This window comes from Limanda limanda, chromosome 1 (genome assembly GCF_963576545.1).
Source record: "Limanda limanda chromosome 1, fLimLim1.1, whole genome shotgun sequence".
Taxonomy (NCBI): Eukaryota; Metazoa; Chordata; class Actinopteri; order Pleuronectiformes; family Pleuronectidae; genus Limanda; species Limanda limanda.
Genome location: NC_083636.1, coordinates 35435501 through 35448172, shown reverse-complemented (window position 1 = coordinate 35448172; position 12672 = coordinate 35435501). Strand labels below are relative to the sequence as shown.

The 12672-nt window shown below is 39.4% G+C and overlaps 1 protein-coding gene across 1 annotated transcript; it reads left to right on the top strand.

Moving 5' to 3' along the window:
* The first annotated feature begins 1490 nt into the window (after positions 1–1490).
* On the top strand, positions 1491–7071 carry drg1 (developmentally regulated GTP binding protein 1). Its single transcript, XM_061069609.1, has 9 exons — positions 1491–1633; positions 2732–2855; positions 3162–3337; positions 3429–3498; positions 3744–3913; positions 4867–4997; positions 5364–5531; positions 5707–5829; positions 6711–7071. The coding sequence occupies exons 1-9, from the start codon at positions 1595–1597 to the stop codon at positions 6808–6810; spliced, it is 1101 nt and encodes a 366-aa protein (XP_060925592.1). The 5' UTR covers positions 1491–1594; the 3' UTR covers positions 6811–7071.
* The last annotated feature ends 5601 nt before the right edge of the window (positions 7072–12672 follow it).

The window sequence follows — 12672 nt, the reverse complement described above, 5'->3', positions numbered from 1 at the left end:
GCCGGGTGACAACAAATGCTGAACAACAACCCGCAGAGACCGTATCTACCTTTTAAAAAGAAAATGCCTATTTTTATATATTTTGATGAGGACAAGCACACCTCCTACAACCAAGCAGACAACAACAGAGATGTAAGAAGTGACAGATTCAGCATATCTAGCATCTGGTTTCATATTTCCTGGACTGGAGATAAGATACATACATTAAATTGCTGATTTGGTCTTTCCTGAATTATACATATCTTTAATTAGATTATTATTAAGTTTGCATTTATTTTTTTAACATACGCTTTAGAAGATGCTCTGGGCTGAGCTGGATGAGCAGTATCTAAGGGCGGAAACAGGTAAATCTAATAGTGGCTGGCGTGTTTTAGGTTGAAAGGTTTTACTGTCAAAAAATACATCTATCTCCATATCAACTGTGTGGCCAATAAAGCCTCTGGACATCATGGACATGTAGTTATAATGTAACCTCTTCAAATATCATATAGAGTGGGTCAAAGAAGATGTGGTGGTCACTCACCAAATCAGCAGACCTGATCCAGTTCAACCAGCCCACCCACCAACCCACCAATAAGCCAATTAGATGGTCCACAAAATGTCCGATGTTCAGTCCACAAACTTCTGCAAATATAGAAACCAATGAGAGATTACACTGTATGCGACTTAAACAATAAAAATATACAATTTGACAGGCCTGTATCCTTTTCTTTAAAATTGGGTGAGAATTTGTATCGAATAGGAAAATGTGTTTTCGGGTAAGCAACCAACGTTATTTACATCAAACTATAATATGTATAATGTGTGGTCCGAATCCAAATCCCATTTCAGTTTGACTTGGTGTAGCATAATGTAATTTTAGAGATGTCAAAGGTGCAGCAATTTTTTTGATCTCATATTCAATTCGGTAGAGTAGCTTGGACACTTGTCTATTTTATTGAACACCTTGCAAAATTTATTACGGAGTTTATTGAACGTGTGATTATTCATGATTCTGTTTCATAAAGGTTCATTGTCCTCTTATCATATTAAATGTAAGCTTGTATTATTATGGCTCTGTTTTGTTTTAGGTAGAATTGTTGCTGTTAAGAAATATGAACAGCAGGTGGCAGCCGTCTATCTGAAGAGATCTTAAAAATGTTATTTGATTATTTAAACAGAGGTAAAATCAGCTGATTGTTTTTGGATTCATTTGAGCTGTCACATATCATGAACAAACATCTGACTGGGAAATATTATCTCGCACAATGCAAACAAACTAAAACCGTTGAATCTGCTTAATTTCACAGCTATTAGCAAAGTTGAGTATAATCCATTCAAACACAATTTCTTTTTTTTAAAGTCATTTTTAGATTTCAGGCAGATCTTTTACCTTATTTCGTGTCTTCCTCTCATCTTTCCTCCTATGAAGTCCACGCACTGGGCGCAGCGTGACGTATGCAAGCCTTGTTATCGCGATACTTCCCGCGAACCGGCGCTCGGTGGCTCAACGTGTGCTCGGCGGACGCGACGTAGCTTCTGCTAGCTCCTCATGTAAAGAAACCTCCCCAGATTCCCTCAGCAGCGTCGGTCGTCGACACGAATCACCGCCACCATGACTATCCTCGACAAGATAGCGGAGATTGAGAGCGAGGTGAGTTTTAATAAGCAGAGAGAGAAGAAGAAGAAGAAGAAGAAGCCCGGTGAATCAGTCACGTTTTAGCTAACGGCTAACCGCTAGCTGCTAGCATACGATGCTCCCACAGCTGGGCCTCACACACAGATAGCTCAGTATTCAGTTCACTAAGACAAATATGCTCATTTAACTTGTAGCTGCATTATAAATAGAATAAACACAGATTTAATTTTGTTCCTAACCCTCAAGTTGCTGGTTTAGATCAGGTTTAACCGGCTGATAGCTAAACTACTGTTAGTAACTGCACATTAATATGTAACTTGTGGCTCTTAAATCGTGTCACCTTTGATAAAAATCAGTGGAATATGAATTTGAATCACTAGCCTGCGTTTTATAACAGTTTCCGGATGTTACCTTTCAAGGGTGGTTTCCATATAGGGACATTAGAATGAGAGGAGATCAGGCTTGTTAGTTCCCATCATGTGTTGCAGCAGCAGTGGATAGAAATCAGTAAAAGTAATAAACTAGTGAACATGCAATGGAACATTCAAAATAGAAATACGTTGTCGATGTTAAATATGGTAAGATAAGATCCTCCTTTAGAGGAAATTCGCAAAAATGACAACCGCATCAAAAAGTAGCAGCACAATGAGAAAATATTGTAAGAATAAAAGTATTAATTCAAATAGAAATATAAAAAATGTAGAGGAGTATTACATTGAGTAGCTTGATCATTTGAGCAGAGCAGGATACTGTGTATGAGTCAGTCATAAATGGTAATAAGATAACTTTGGTTCATCTACAATTAGCTGTTATGAAAACCAACAGATTCTTGGATCAGCTTTCATTGTTATACAACACTCATCTGCTCTGTTATTGTCAGATGCAGTTTAATGACCAGTCATATCTCTGAGACATTTCAGAGCAGCCCATTCATTGATTAATTCTAAACATAATTAACAGATTGAAAAGAATCATTACTCTCAGCCAAAGTTACCATATTGGTCGCCATTAGTTTTATTATGCAGTAAAAAGTGTTTTTTCTGTGCTGCTCACTGATTATTACAAAACTGTGGTGCAAAGAACCGGTTTGAACCCTCATGTTGTTGATTGTAGATGGCCAGGACGCAGAGGAACAAGGCCACAGCTCACCACTTGGGTCTGCTCAAAGCCCGTCTCGCCAAACTGAGGAGGGAACTCATCACACCAAAAGGTGGCGCCGGTGGTGGAACAGGAGAAGGTAAGATCATTTTAAAATGTTCCGTCTATTTAAGGTGGAAAGACAAGTAAGTGATCCATTAAGGATTAGCTGTGTATATGGTCAGATGTTCATCCAAGTTACAACAATCTTTGGAGCTGGATGACCAAGTTAAACAGGGTATCTTAGAGTTTGGTGAATATGGTCCTTTTAAATGGTTTTTATACATTTTGACAACTGCAAGTCCTACGTTGTTTTATTCTAAACACATCTTTAAGCCTTTTCTGTTCTGTAAAACATCCTAGCGGGTATTTGAATATAGTATGATGATTGTTTTTTGTGTTTTAGGTTTCGATGTAGCAAAAACTGGGGATGCTCGTGTTGGCTTCGTTGGATTTCCTTCCGTAGGAAAGTCTACGCTGCTGAGTAACCTTGCAGGCGTGTATTCTGAGGTTGCCGCCTATGAGTTCACCACTCTCACCACAGTACCTGGAGTCATTCGCTACAAAGGCGCCAAAATTCAGGTACAAGAATTTATTTGTTTGATACCTGTAACCTGTTTTGTTTAGGATGTTTTAAGTTGCTTATTTTATGTTCTTGCCTTCTTCCTTTCAGCTCCTCGATCTCCCAGGAATCATTGAGGGAGCCAAGGATGGCAAGGGCAGAGGCCGACAGGTCATCGCAGGTAAAGATTTGAGACTAATGAAGGTTTTTCTTTGCCAATTACACACGGGTGACAAAGTGTCCTAGTAAGTTGTTGTGCGTCCATGGGCCTCTCGGACGAATTTAATATACTATGTCATTTATTCTAAGTCTCTGGCCTCTACCGGAGCGATGGACACCTTTCTTACTAGTTAAATTCCCTCATTTGGTGTTTTGATGATCGTGGAGGTGAGTGGTGTCCTTACATGTCGTTCATTTCTGTTTCAGTGGCTCGAACCTGCAATCTGATCCTCATCGTGCTCGATGTGTTGAAGCCTCTTCTCCATAAGAGACTAATAGAACATGAGCTGGAGGGCTTTGGCATCCGACTGAACAAGCAACCACCCAACATCGGTTTCAAGAGGAAGGACAAAGGAGGCATCAACTTCACAGCCACAGTAATTCTCACAAAGCACAACAGCAATTTAAAGTTCCACGACTTTAAATGTCACTGAAATGAATAAAGTACTGCAGGTCTGAGTTCCCACTAGATTTAATTGATGAGATTTGTGACATTGTTATAAAATGCTGAGTGTTTACTCGTCCTTCAACCAACTGAAAAGTGAGACTACCAGAGCTTGGGGGGATGCTGCCACTATTTCAGCTGGCAGGTGTCTGCAGTCATTTGTCAGTGTATTTTGAGGATGGGATTTTATCTGGCAACCCATTAATTTAAATAAATGTGTGGAATCCATTGGGAACAAATAAGTTATTTAAACTTTGAAACGATTCGCAGAAATAAATTAGGTTAATGTGATTTCACTCTGGTACCAAACCCTGAAAACCGTCCGATGCTGTCGCCCGGTGGACATGCATGAGATTACACTTAATTTCTGTAATGTGCCAACATTTGGTATGCAACCGATAAACAGTTATCATTGACTTAACATGTTCTTAGGTATAGATTTTCACTAGAGTACTAGAAGCCTGATGTTTGTTGTACAATGTGAAAATATTCAATTCTGTCTACCTAATATTAGAGCCCAACCCGCAATGGAGTATTGGATCCGATGCCTAAACCAATTTTAGATTCAATATATTGGCATTTATGTTTGTATGTGTATTTGTAACCTAAGAAAATTCAGGAATATGCCTTCCCCCCCAAAAAAGTGTTCTTAGCAAACACTGTCTCCTGATTTGCTCAGGCAATTCATTACATTATATGTAATATATATACAGTTTTCCTATATATATATATATATATATATAATGTGTGTACATATTCTGGCTCATTGATGGGTTGATATAGACTTGTATATCAGCTTGGTTTTATTGAATATGTTTAACATGTGTCCTCTACATCTCGTGTTAACAGACATCATACCCTCCCTCCCTCCCTCTTCCTCCTTAGTGTGTTCAAACTGAGCTGGATCTTGAAACGGTGAAGTCTATCCTGTCCGAGTACAAGATCCACAACGCCGACATCACTCTGCGCAGCGACTCCACAGCCGATGACCTCATTGATGTGGTGGAGGGAAATCGGTAAGCTGCTGAAGTGCCAGAATGGGCCCGCCTTAGTCATCTCCAGTGGGTGTGGCCTGCTGGAGCCTTAAAAATCTCATCTGTTCCCACTACACCAATGCAGATACATTAGTAAATGTGTTATATGTCCTGTGCAGTGGTGTGTTTCCACTTCTATTAGATATCTTTAGTTAATCATTATCATCACTAACCTAGAAACCTTAAATGTAAGAATACAACCATTGCATTAAAAATTTGTATATGGATGATGTGAGTGTATGTAAAACCCAGAGGTGGGAAATCATTTCCCACTGCCGAACACTGATAGTTGCGGATTGTGCACTAATTTAATGGTCAGCAGCCACTTACAGTCTCTTGTCACGACAGGGTCTACGTCCCGTGCATATATGTGCTCAACAAAATCGATCAGATCTCCATTGAGGAGCTGGACGTCATCTACAAGGTGCCCCACACTGTCCCCATCTCGGCCCACCACCACTGGAACTTCGATGACCTGCTGGAGAGGATGTGGGATTACCTAAGACTTGTTCGCATGTAAGAGATTTGAATCCAGTTTTCACAGGGGGGTGTGAATGGAGGGGAAAGATTGTAGCTGCAGAATGTGGATATTTTAATTTGTCCAGATTCATTGGAAAATTTGATGAGTGACATACAAGTGCTGTAAAATGCATTTGCTAAAATTTGACAAATGATTTTTTTTTGTCCGCAGCTACACCAAACCCAAAGGCCAGCTTCCTGACTACACGTCTCCTGTTGTCCTCCCTGACGGCCGAACTACAGTCGAGGATTTCTGCTTAAAGATTCACAAAAGTCTCATGAAAGAGTTGAAATAGTGAGTATCATTCTCCGTCTTTGAGCACCAGCATAGATTTGATAATTTCTCCATTTCTCTTAAACGCAGCTCCCAGAGAAGTAACTGTTTTCTTTTGATTCCATAATTTTCTTTTTCAGATTCATTATAAAATGCAGCTCAAGGTTTACATGATTAAGATTTTTAAATAATCTATAAAGTAGTTTTTTTTAATTATAATTCATAATATTTTTTGAAAAGTGTTAAAGCAATGTCACATTTAAAAGAAAAGACGTGGTTGAATTAATTCAAAGCAAGACTAAGATTAATTTAAGAGCAGTTTTTAGAACATATTGGTGTGTTGTGTGCTTTATTCTGCATTTCATATCATTCATTTGCTTTTTCTTTAAGGTTTTTTAAGAACAGTCATTATTAGAACCACCTTACAACAAAATGACTCGTGGTTATTGAACCAATAGAGTCGCTTTAATCACAGCCATTGCCTTCTATGTGGTGAGATACGCCATATAAGCTTTAATTGTAGAGTTTGGATTAGGATCTCAGATGATGTGTGGCTCCACCATCTTCAAATGGGGGGGCGGCGGCTAAGATCGTCAATCAGTCAATACGTTAGTGCTACTAAGCATTAGCCGTCCTCCAGGGAATGAACAGGTCACATATGCGATTAGAGAGCCTTTGCAACTAAAGGATGTCGTTGTACCCTCTAGGTTCCTTTAAAGCTGCAGATCCAGTGTTTCTGCAGCAAATAAAGAATAAATAAATCTCTGTTATTTATTTTATTTGTTAATTAAACAGGACAACCGCCGGACGAGCTTGCTCATCTTTTACTTCTCTTCAAAATGGTGTAAAATGAATTCATCCTTCACGTACTCTAATGTCATTTTCAAATCTTCCTCTTTCAGTGCTCTTGTGTGGGGAGCTTCTGTGAAACATAACCCTCAAAAGGTGGGCAAGGACCACCTTATGGATGACGAAGACGTAATCCAGCTGGTGAAGAAGTAAAAAGGAGTCTCCGTCTCACTGCATGGTCTGCGTATCACAATGTGTTCTGTACAGTTGCTGGGTAAATCGACAAACGTATCCATCAGACCAACTGTGCTGTGTGGTTCCCAGATTCTTTGCTGTAATGAAATGAAAAAAGCAATGAAATGAATGTGAGTGTCACCTTTAAAAGAACCTACAGTACCTACCACCATGAATAGTTCATATTGAATATTGGTTTAAGACTTGCATTAAAACCTGTACAATAAAAAATTAAAGGAACGTTGCTTCTGACTTTTTATTAAACTCTTAAATAAGGTTTATTAATCACATATGAATACTAGCATGTATTGAATAAAAAATATAACCAGGCACACCTTTTTACTTAAATTGATGTGATTTAATGTGCTACATGCAAACTGCTGCTTAAGCACCAAAGAAACGTTGCATCATTGAATCTCAGTTCTACATCCCTCTCAGAATCACAGCAGCTCTATGCAGCAGCGTTACCACGACCACTCGAGTCCGCCTCCGACAGGAAAGGAAAAAAGGTCTCTTTTGAAAGCCCTGTCCAGAGAAGTGATTTATGTGACATTGATGATGAAGGCAGTTATTCAGGCTGTTGGCCCACCCCCTCTCTCTCGTAAGGACGGCCACTCAGGTTAATCAGTTCATTCACTCAGACGCAGTCTGGGGACATCGTCCGCCAGCTGTTCACAACTAACAAGACTCCACAGAGTACGAATCCAGAGCATTTCATCAGACCCAGGAGCACTGCTTGAGGCGAGCATTATTAAATGTCAATATGTTGCAGCCTGTATGAAGTGGAGCAGCCATTTTGTGTCTGAGCACCTCGTAGCAGCCAGTGACTGCAGGGGATGGCGCCAGTGCAAAGCAGAGTTAATAGTACGACATTGTCCGAGTGGAAATGTGAAAAATAAAGACCAAAAACTGTTGAGCTGAGATTTTCCAAACGTGTGTGGGATTGTTGTACAGCATATTTGATACACTGCCAAGAGGCGGTAGCAGATTTGTCAGGTGAAATACACTCACCTTTAATTTAAAATGTATACACAAAATATATAAAACTTGTCAGGGTAGGCATCTTCTTGGAGCAATCCAGAATATTTTGTTTATAAAAATGCAATTTGACCAATCTTGCATGTATGCATTTACTAAAAAATACATACTGGTAAAGAAAAGAAATATCTCAAATCCTGATCCCCAATTAACCTAATCCACAAAATTCTTTAAAATGTGTAGTTGTGGAGAAAAAACGTTTTTTCATGACCACAAAATCTATTTTCCACTTATACAAAAGCAGCCGTAGATGCACTCGGTTATTCTGTGGTTACAAAGGGTCTGATTCTGAACAACGTGGATGACGAACAAGACATTTATTTTAATATTATAATGTTATATGTGCAACAGGGTTTCTTTTTTTCAATGACTGAATGAATAAAAAGTGCAACTCTCTGTTGAAGCTCAATAGCAGTTGTTGAACCTCACTTTATTCTTCAGTGAGGCTGCTGAGAGTGTATCTGATGTTGTAGACGACAGAACTGAGAGAAAAGACACTTTTTTTTTAGGGAAAGCTGCAGTGGTGGAGGGTAATGCATGGCTGTCCAGCAGCAGCAGCAGGATCAACCCTCCTCAGACACCGCCTCTTCCCCACCCCCTTTTACCCTGTAAATTATAGCAGCACTTTAGCTAATGAAAGAGTTGAAGACCGGGCACTAATAAAAGCCATTAAGTGAATAAAGCACTTCCCCCTCTAACAAAATTAAAGAATCTACCCATTTGGAGAGGGAGGACTTTGTATTAATATTTATGAAATGCGGAACCCGATGGCCCCCCCAAGCTCCCCAACCCACGTCCAATCCTAGCCTGACCAAGTCCTCCTTGCCATTGCACCTATCCCAAGAGAACATCACCAACCCCTCCTTGCTTTGAAGGAGGGGCAGGAGACGGGGACTTGAAGGGTGCTGAGGACGCAGTCTGGACAGTCTGTCTCAAGTAGAGCAAGCTGGAGGACCCCTCCAAAGACTGCTCAGCACCCGAGCGCCTTCAACTCTCCTCAACCGGCTGCAGCTACAGCATCGACTTTGGGTCCAGCGGATGGAAAGGTGGGTTTCATGGGAAGACCTTCCAACCACAGCAGCTTGAGGTTGTCAGTAAAGCTCAGTAGGTATGACTTAAGTCTCAAATTTTAATAATTTGTTGGTTTGTAATTTTGTGTTTTAATCATTTATTCCCAATGATAATTTATTGGAAACATTTAAACTTTTCTTCAGTCAAATTTAGAATCTGATTCTGAGATTTATACAAAACTTTGAAACCCAAAAGAATTGTACATTTTTGAAGAAGCAGACACCAGACTCAAGGTAAGAGAGCATCCTAATGTTTCACAATCATCCGCGCATTAAAAACCATCTCACCATCCCATCAGCCATCACTTTAAAACATCCCCATTGTTGTGGAAAACAGAAAAATCTCTTCCCATGCCACCATCCACCATCCTCACCCAACGCTCTCCCATTTTCACGCCATTTGGTCGCCACCACAGGCGGCAGTTTTTTTTTCTCCATCACACATAAATATGCATCTAGGTGTAATTTCATCACACAAAGTGGCTCAGTTGCCTGAGCTGTATAAGTTGATTACGCCACCATGCTTTCTCATTCTAGTAAGACGTCCCTGGGGAGCTGAAACAAAACAGGCAGGAGAAGGTAACGAGATTGTCAAAGCGTTTGGAGAAACCGCTCTCTCAGCTTGACTTGAGTCTATAGCATTGCGCCCAGTGATCGTTAACGCAGTTAGGGATAAAACGTCAGGAATGGCCGCGTCTTTAGTCCAAGGAGACGGTGAATGTCCTCAGACGGACAACGGCGATAAAGCTGTAACTGTCATCCTGGAGTTCATTGAGTCACTGGCCGCCAAGACTCTTCTTTATTTTAGTCAATTACAAGTGAAATTTTAGTGACTGGACTCTGCTGCAGCGCTTAACAAGGACGCTGATGAATTACCCAAACTTAGTTTCCATCGATCCGTTGAAGAACACCCAACAGACTGTTGGAGAACTGATTCGATTAAGCCACCCATCGTGGGCCTTCTGTAAATCTCTCCTTGAAAAATGTTTTTTAAAATTAATCGTTTATATCAAAGGATTTCATTTTTGGGGGATTTTTTTTCTTCGTGTCTAGTAGCGTTGCGCGCGAAGACCTGGAGGGAGGGGTTTGACGCAGTTTGTGCGCAGGAAGGGTGTAGCCCTTTTTTCCGCATTGAGTGTGACCTATGACTAATCGGGTTTTTTTTATTCTGCAGATAAATGCAGGTCTGAACTGCGACTGTGTTTATTTACTTTTAATTCACTGTGTAAACCAACGTTACCATTTTTATTTTTTGACTATCAGTCCTTGAGTGCGGATCCCCGCCCTCACACCTTTAGACTTTTCATCTCTTGTCTGGCAGACGCCAACGAACCACTGGACCTTCTACAACTATTAGAACCCAGAAAATACTTCAATGTTTTATTTTATTTTCAGATGTTTTGACACTCAACTACATTTACCAAGGCAAGTATAAAAGATTTTTTTGTGTTTTACTGTCTATTTTCCTCTAACTTCACATCTTCAACGTAGCTTTCCAGTCTCTCGGATACCTCACACTAAGCTGGATCCTGTGTTGGATTGTTCGTCTTTGCCCAGGACTCCATTGTGCTTGATCTAACCATGCAGTGTGTCTTCTGTCCATGGTTGTGCCAAGCACCTTGGAGGCTTCGGGGCACAAGCTGCCTTCTGTCGTGAACTTACAAGCAATTTAGAAAATTCAGATTTCTATATTAAGTCACTGATGTACTTGTACATTTTTTTCTATATTTTTTTATATTAAAGAGCACTACGATAATGTTATTGTGCAAAATAAAGACTGAGGAGAACATAGGCACCAACTCTGGTGCAAATGACACAAAAGGACCAATAACCATGAGATCTTTTATGTGTATTTGATATTGTTCTTCTTTCTTCTTTCTTCTTTCTTCTTTCTTCTTTCTTCTTTCTTCTTTCTTCTTTCTTCTTTCTTCTTTCTTCTTTATGCTTTATGCTTTGTGCTTTATTCTTTTATTATCTCATGATGTCATAAGATGTAGGAGTATGACCAATAAATATTGTCGCAACATCCTGTGTGTTTTACTGGCGCCAATTTTTTTTTTCTTCAAGAGTGTGCGTGTGTGTGCGTGTGTGTGTCGCTGGGTTAATAGCGTTCACACAGATAAACCTGTCATTTCCTACAAGCAGGTTGGCTCCAAAATGGTCGATTTGTGGAAACGATCAATTACATTAAGTGCCCAGTGACTTTTAACTAAGGCTGATAACTCCAGCTGTTGGAGGTCATATATTAAAGCAACGAGCTCTCAGTTCAGACCACGGGACACACCACACATCTATAAATCAAACTGTGAGACATTGCTCAATTCCTGAGACAGACAAGCCGACCGGGTTCAGACAGTGAGTTCTTGAAAAGATGATCAAATTGAATTGCTCCTGTTTCCATAAAGTGCTTGGATACTTATTTTGAATTCAGTATGTGGTGTTTCAAAACGTCAAATCACAAGTGCATTCAACCAATAAATTTGAGATGATTAAACAAGACTTGTTTCTTTATGACCCAACTTTACTTTACTTTATACAACAAAATATAAAATGTTGCCGCAGCAGTTTTTGCTTTGAATCACGAAGACCATTGCTGTCATCATGTGCATCAAGAGACTTGTTTTGTTGTGTTGTATGAGTCAATAAGCTTCATCCTGGAAAATATATATATATTCATACATGCATTCATCATATTTCCTGAAAAAGACACCCTGCTTTATTTGGGAAATAAAGTTTTACCAACACCAGAGTTAAAATGATGGATAGTGTTGTTGGTTTCACCTTCATTTTGTCAAACCGCACTCTGACTACGAATAAAGTTGTTTGCTATACTTCAACTGCCATTATTATATTTTTGAAAAGGACAGTCGTGTCTTATTACATGAATGTGTTCTATTCTGGTGTCTCAATAAACTGTGACAGTGTGACAGTGAATCTTCAGGACCTTGAAACTGATCAGCGAAATGGAATTCAACCTTTAATAACCTCAGACTGAGCAAAAACTTAACCTGGACATAAAAATAGAACACAGAAACTACATTTGGAGGAACCTTCACAATGTCAAAACAAAACTTGTGCATTTCATCTACAATAAAAAAAATACTGTAACTAAGTGAAAGCCTTGTCAACCTATAGAAGGTCAGAGCGGACATTAGGATATGATATAGTTGTATGTTTATAAAAAATATGTGATCATAATAGGTTTATTCTAAGGATTTTGTCCTACATCCAGAAAACATACATATATATTCTAAGCAGGTATTTTAGTGTGTAGAAAATAAACTATATTGGCAGTAACTATGATGAAGATTTCATGTTAATTATTTCATAAGTTTGTAGGTAGTTTTTTATTTTCAAATATAACAGTAACTTTGACAACCAACGTCATGCACATTGCCCTTCATGCATATAAACATAAATATTAAAATAATTTGGTATTTTAGTTGTATGGAGAGACCATCAGAGGACAACCCATACCGTATAGAATTAGTATGTAGTGATGCTTTGGGATACAGCTGCAGTTTTAGGTCGATATTTCATCTTGTAAGATCGAGCTGATCAGTTGAGCAGACAGAGCTTCCAGTAAAACCATTCAGCCGGTCACTGACCTCAGGCCCAGACAGGGAATCTAAGGTTTACAGATTATCCAATTAGACTGCTCTATGGCAGCTGCTTTGCACAAACACAAGGCTAATCACCTTTTTTCTTTACTATGACACGTTGACAACCAAGA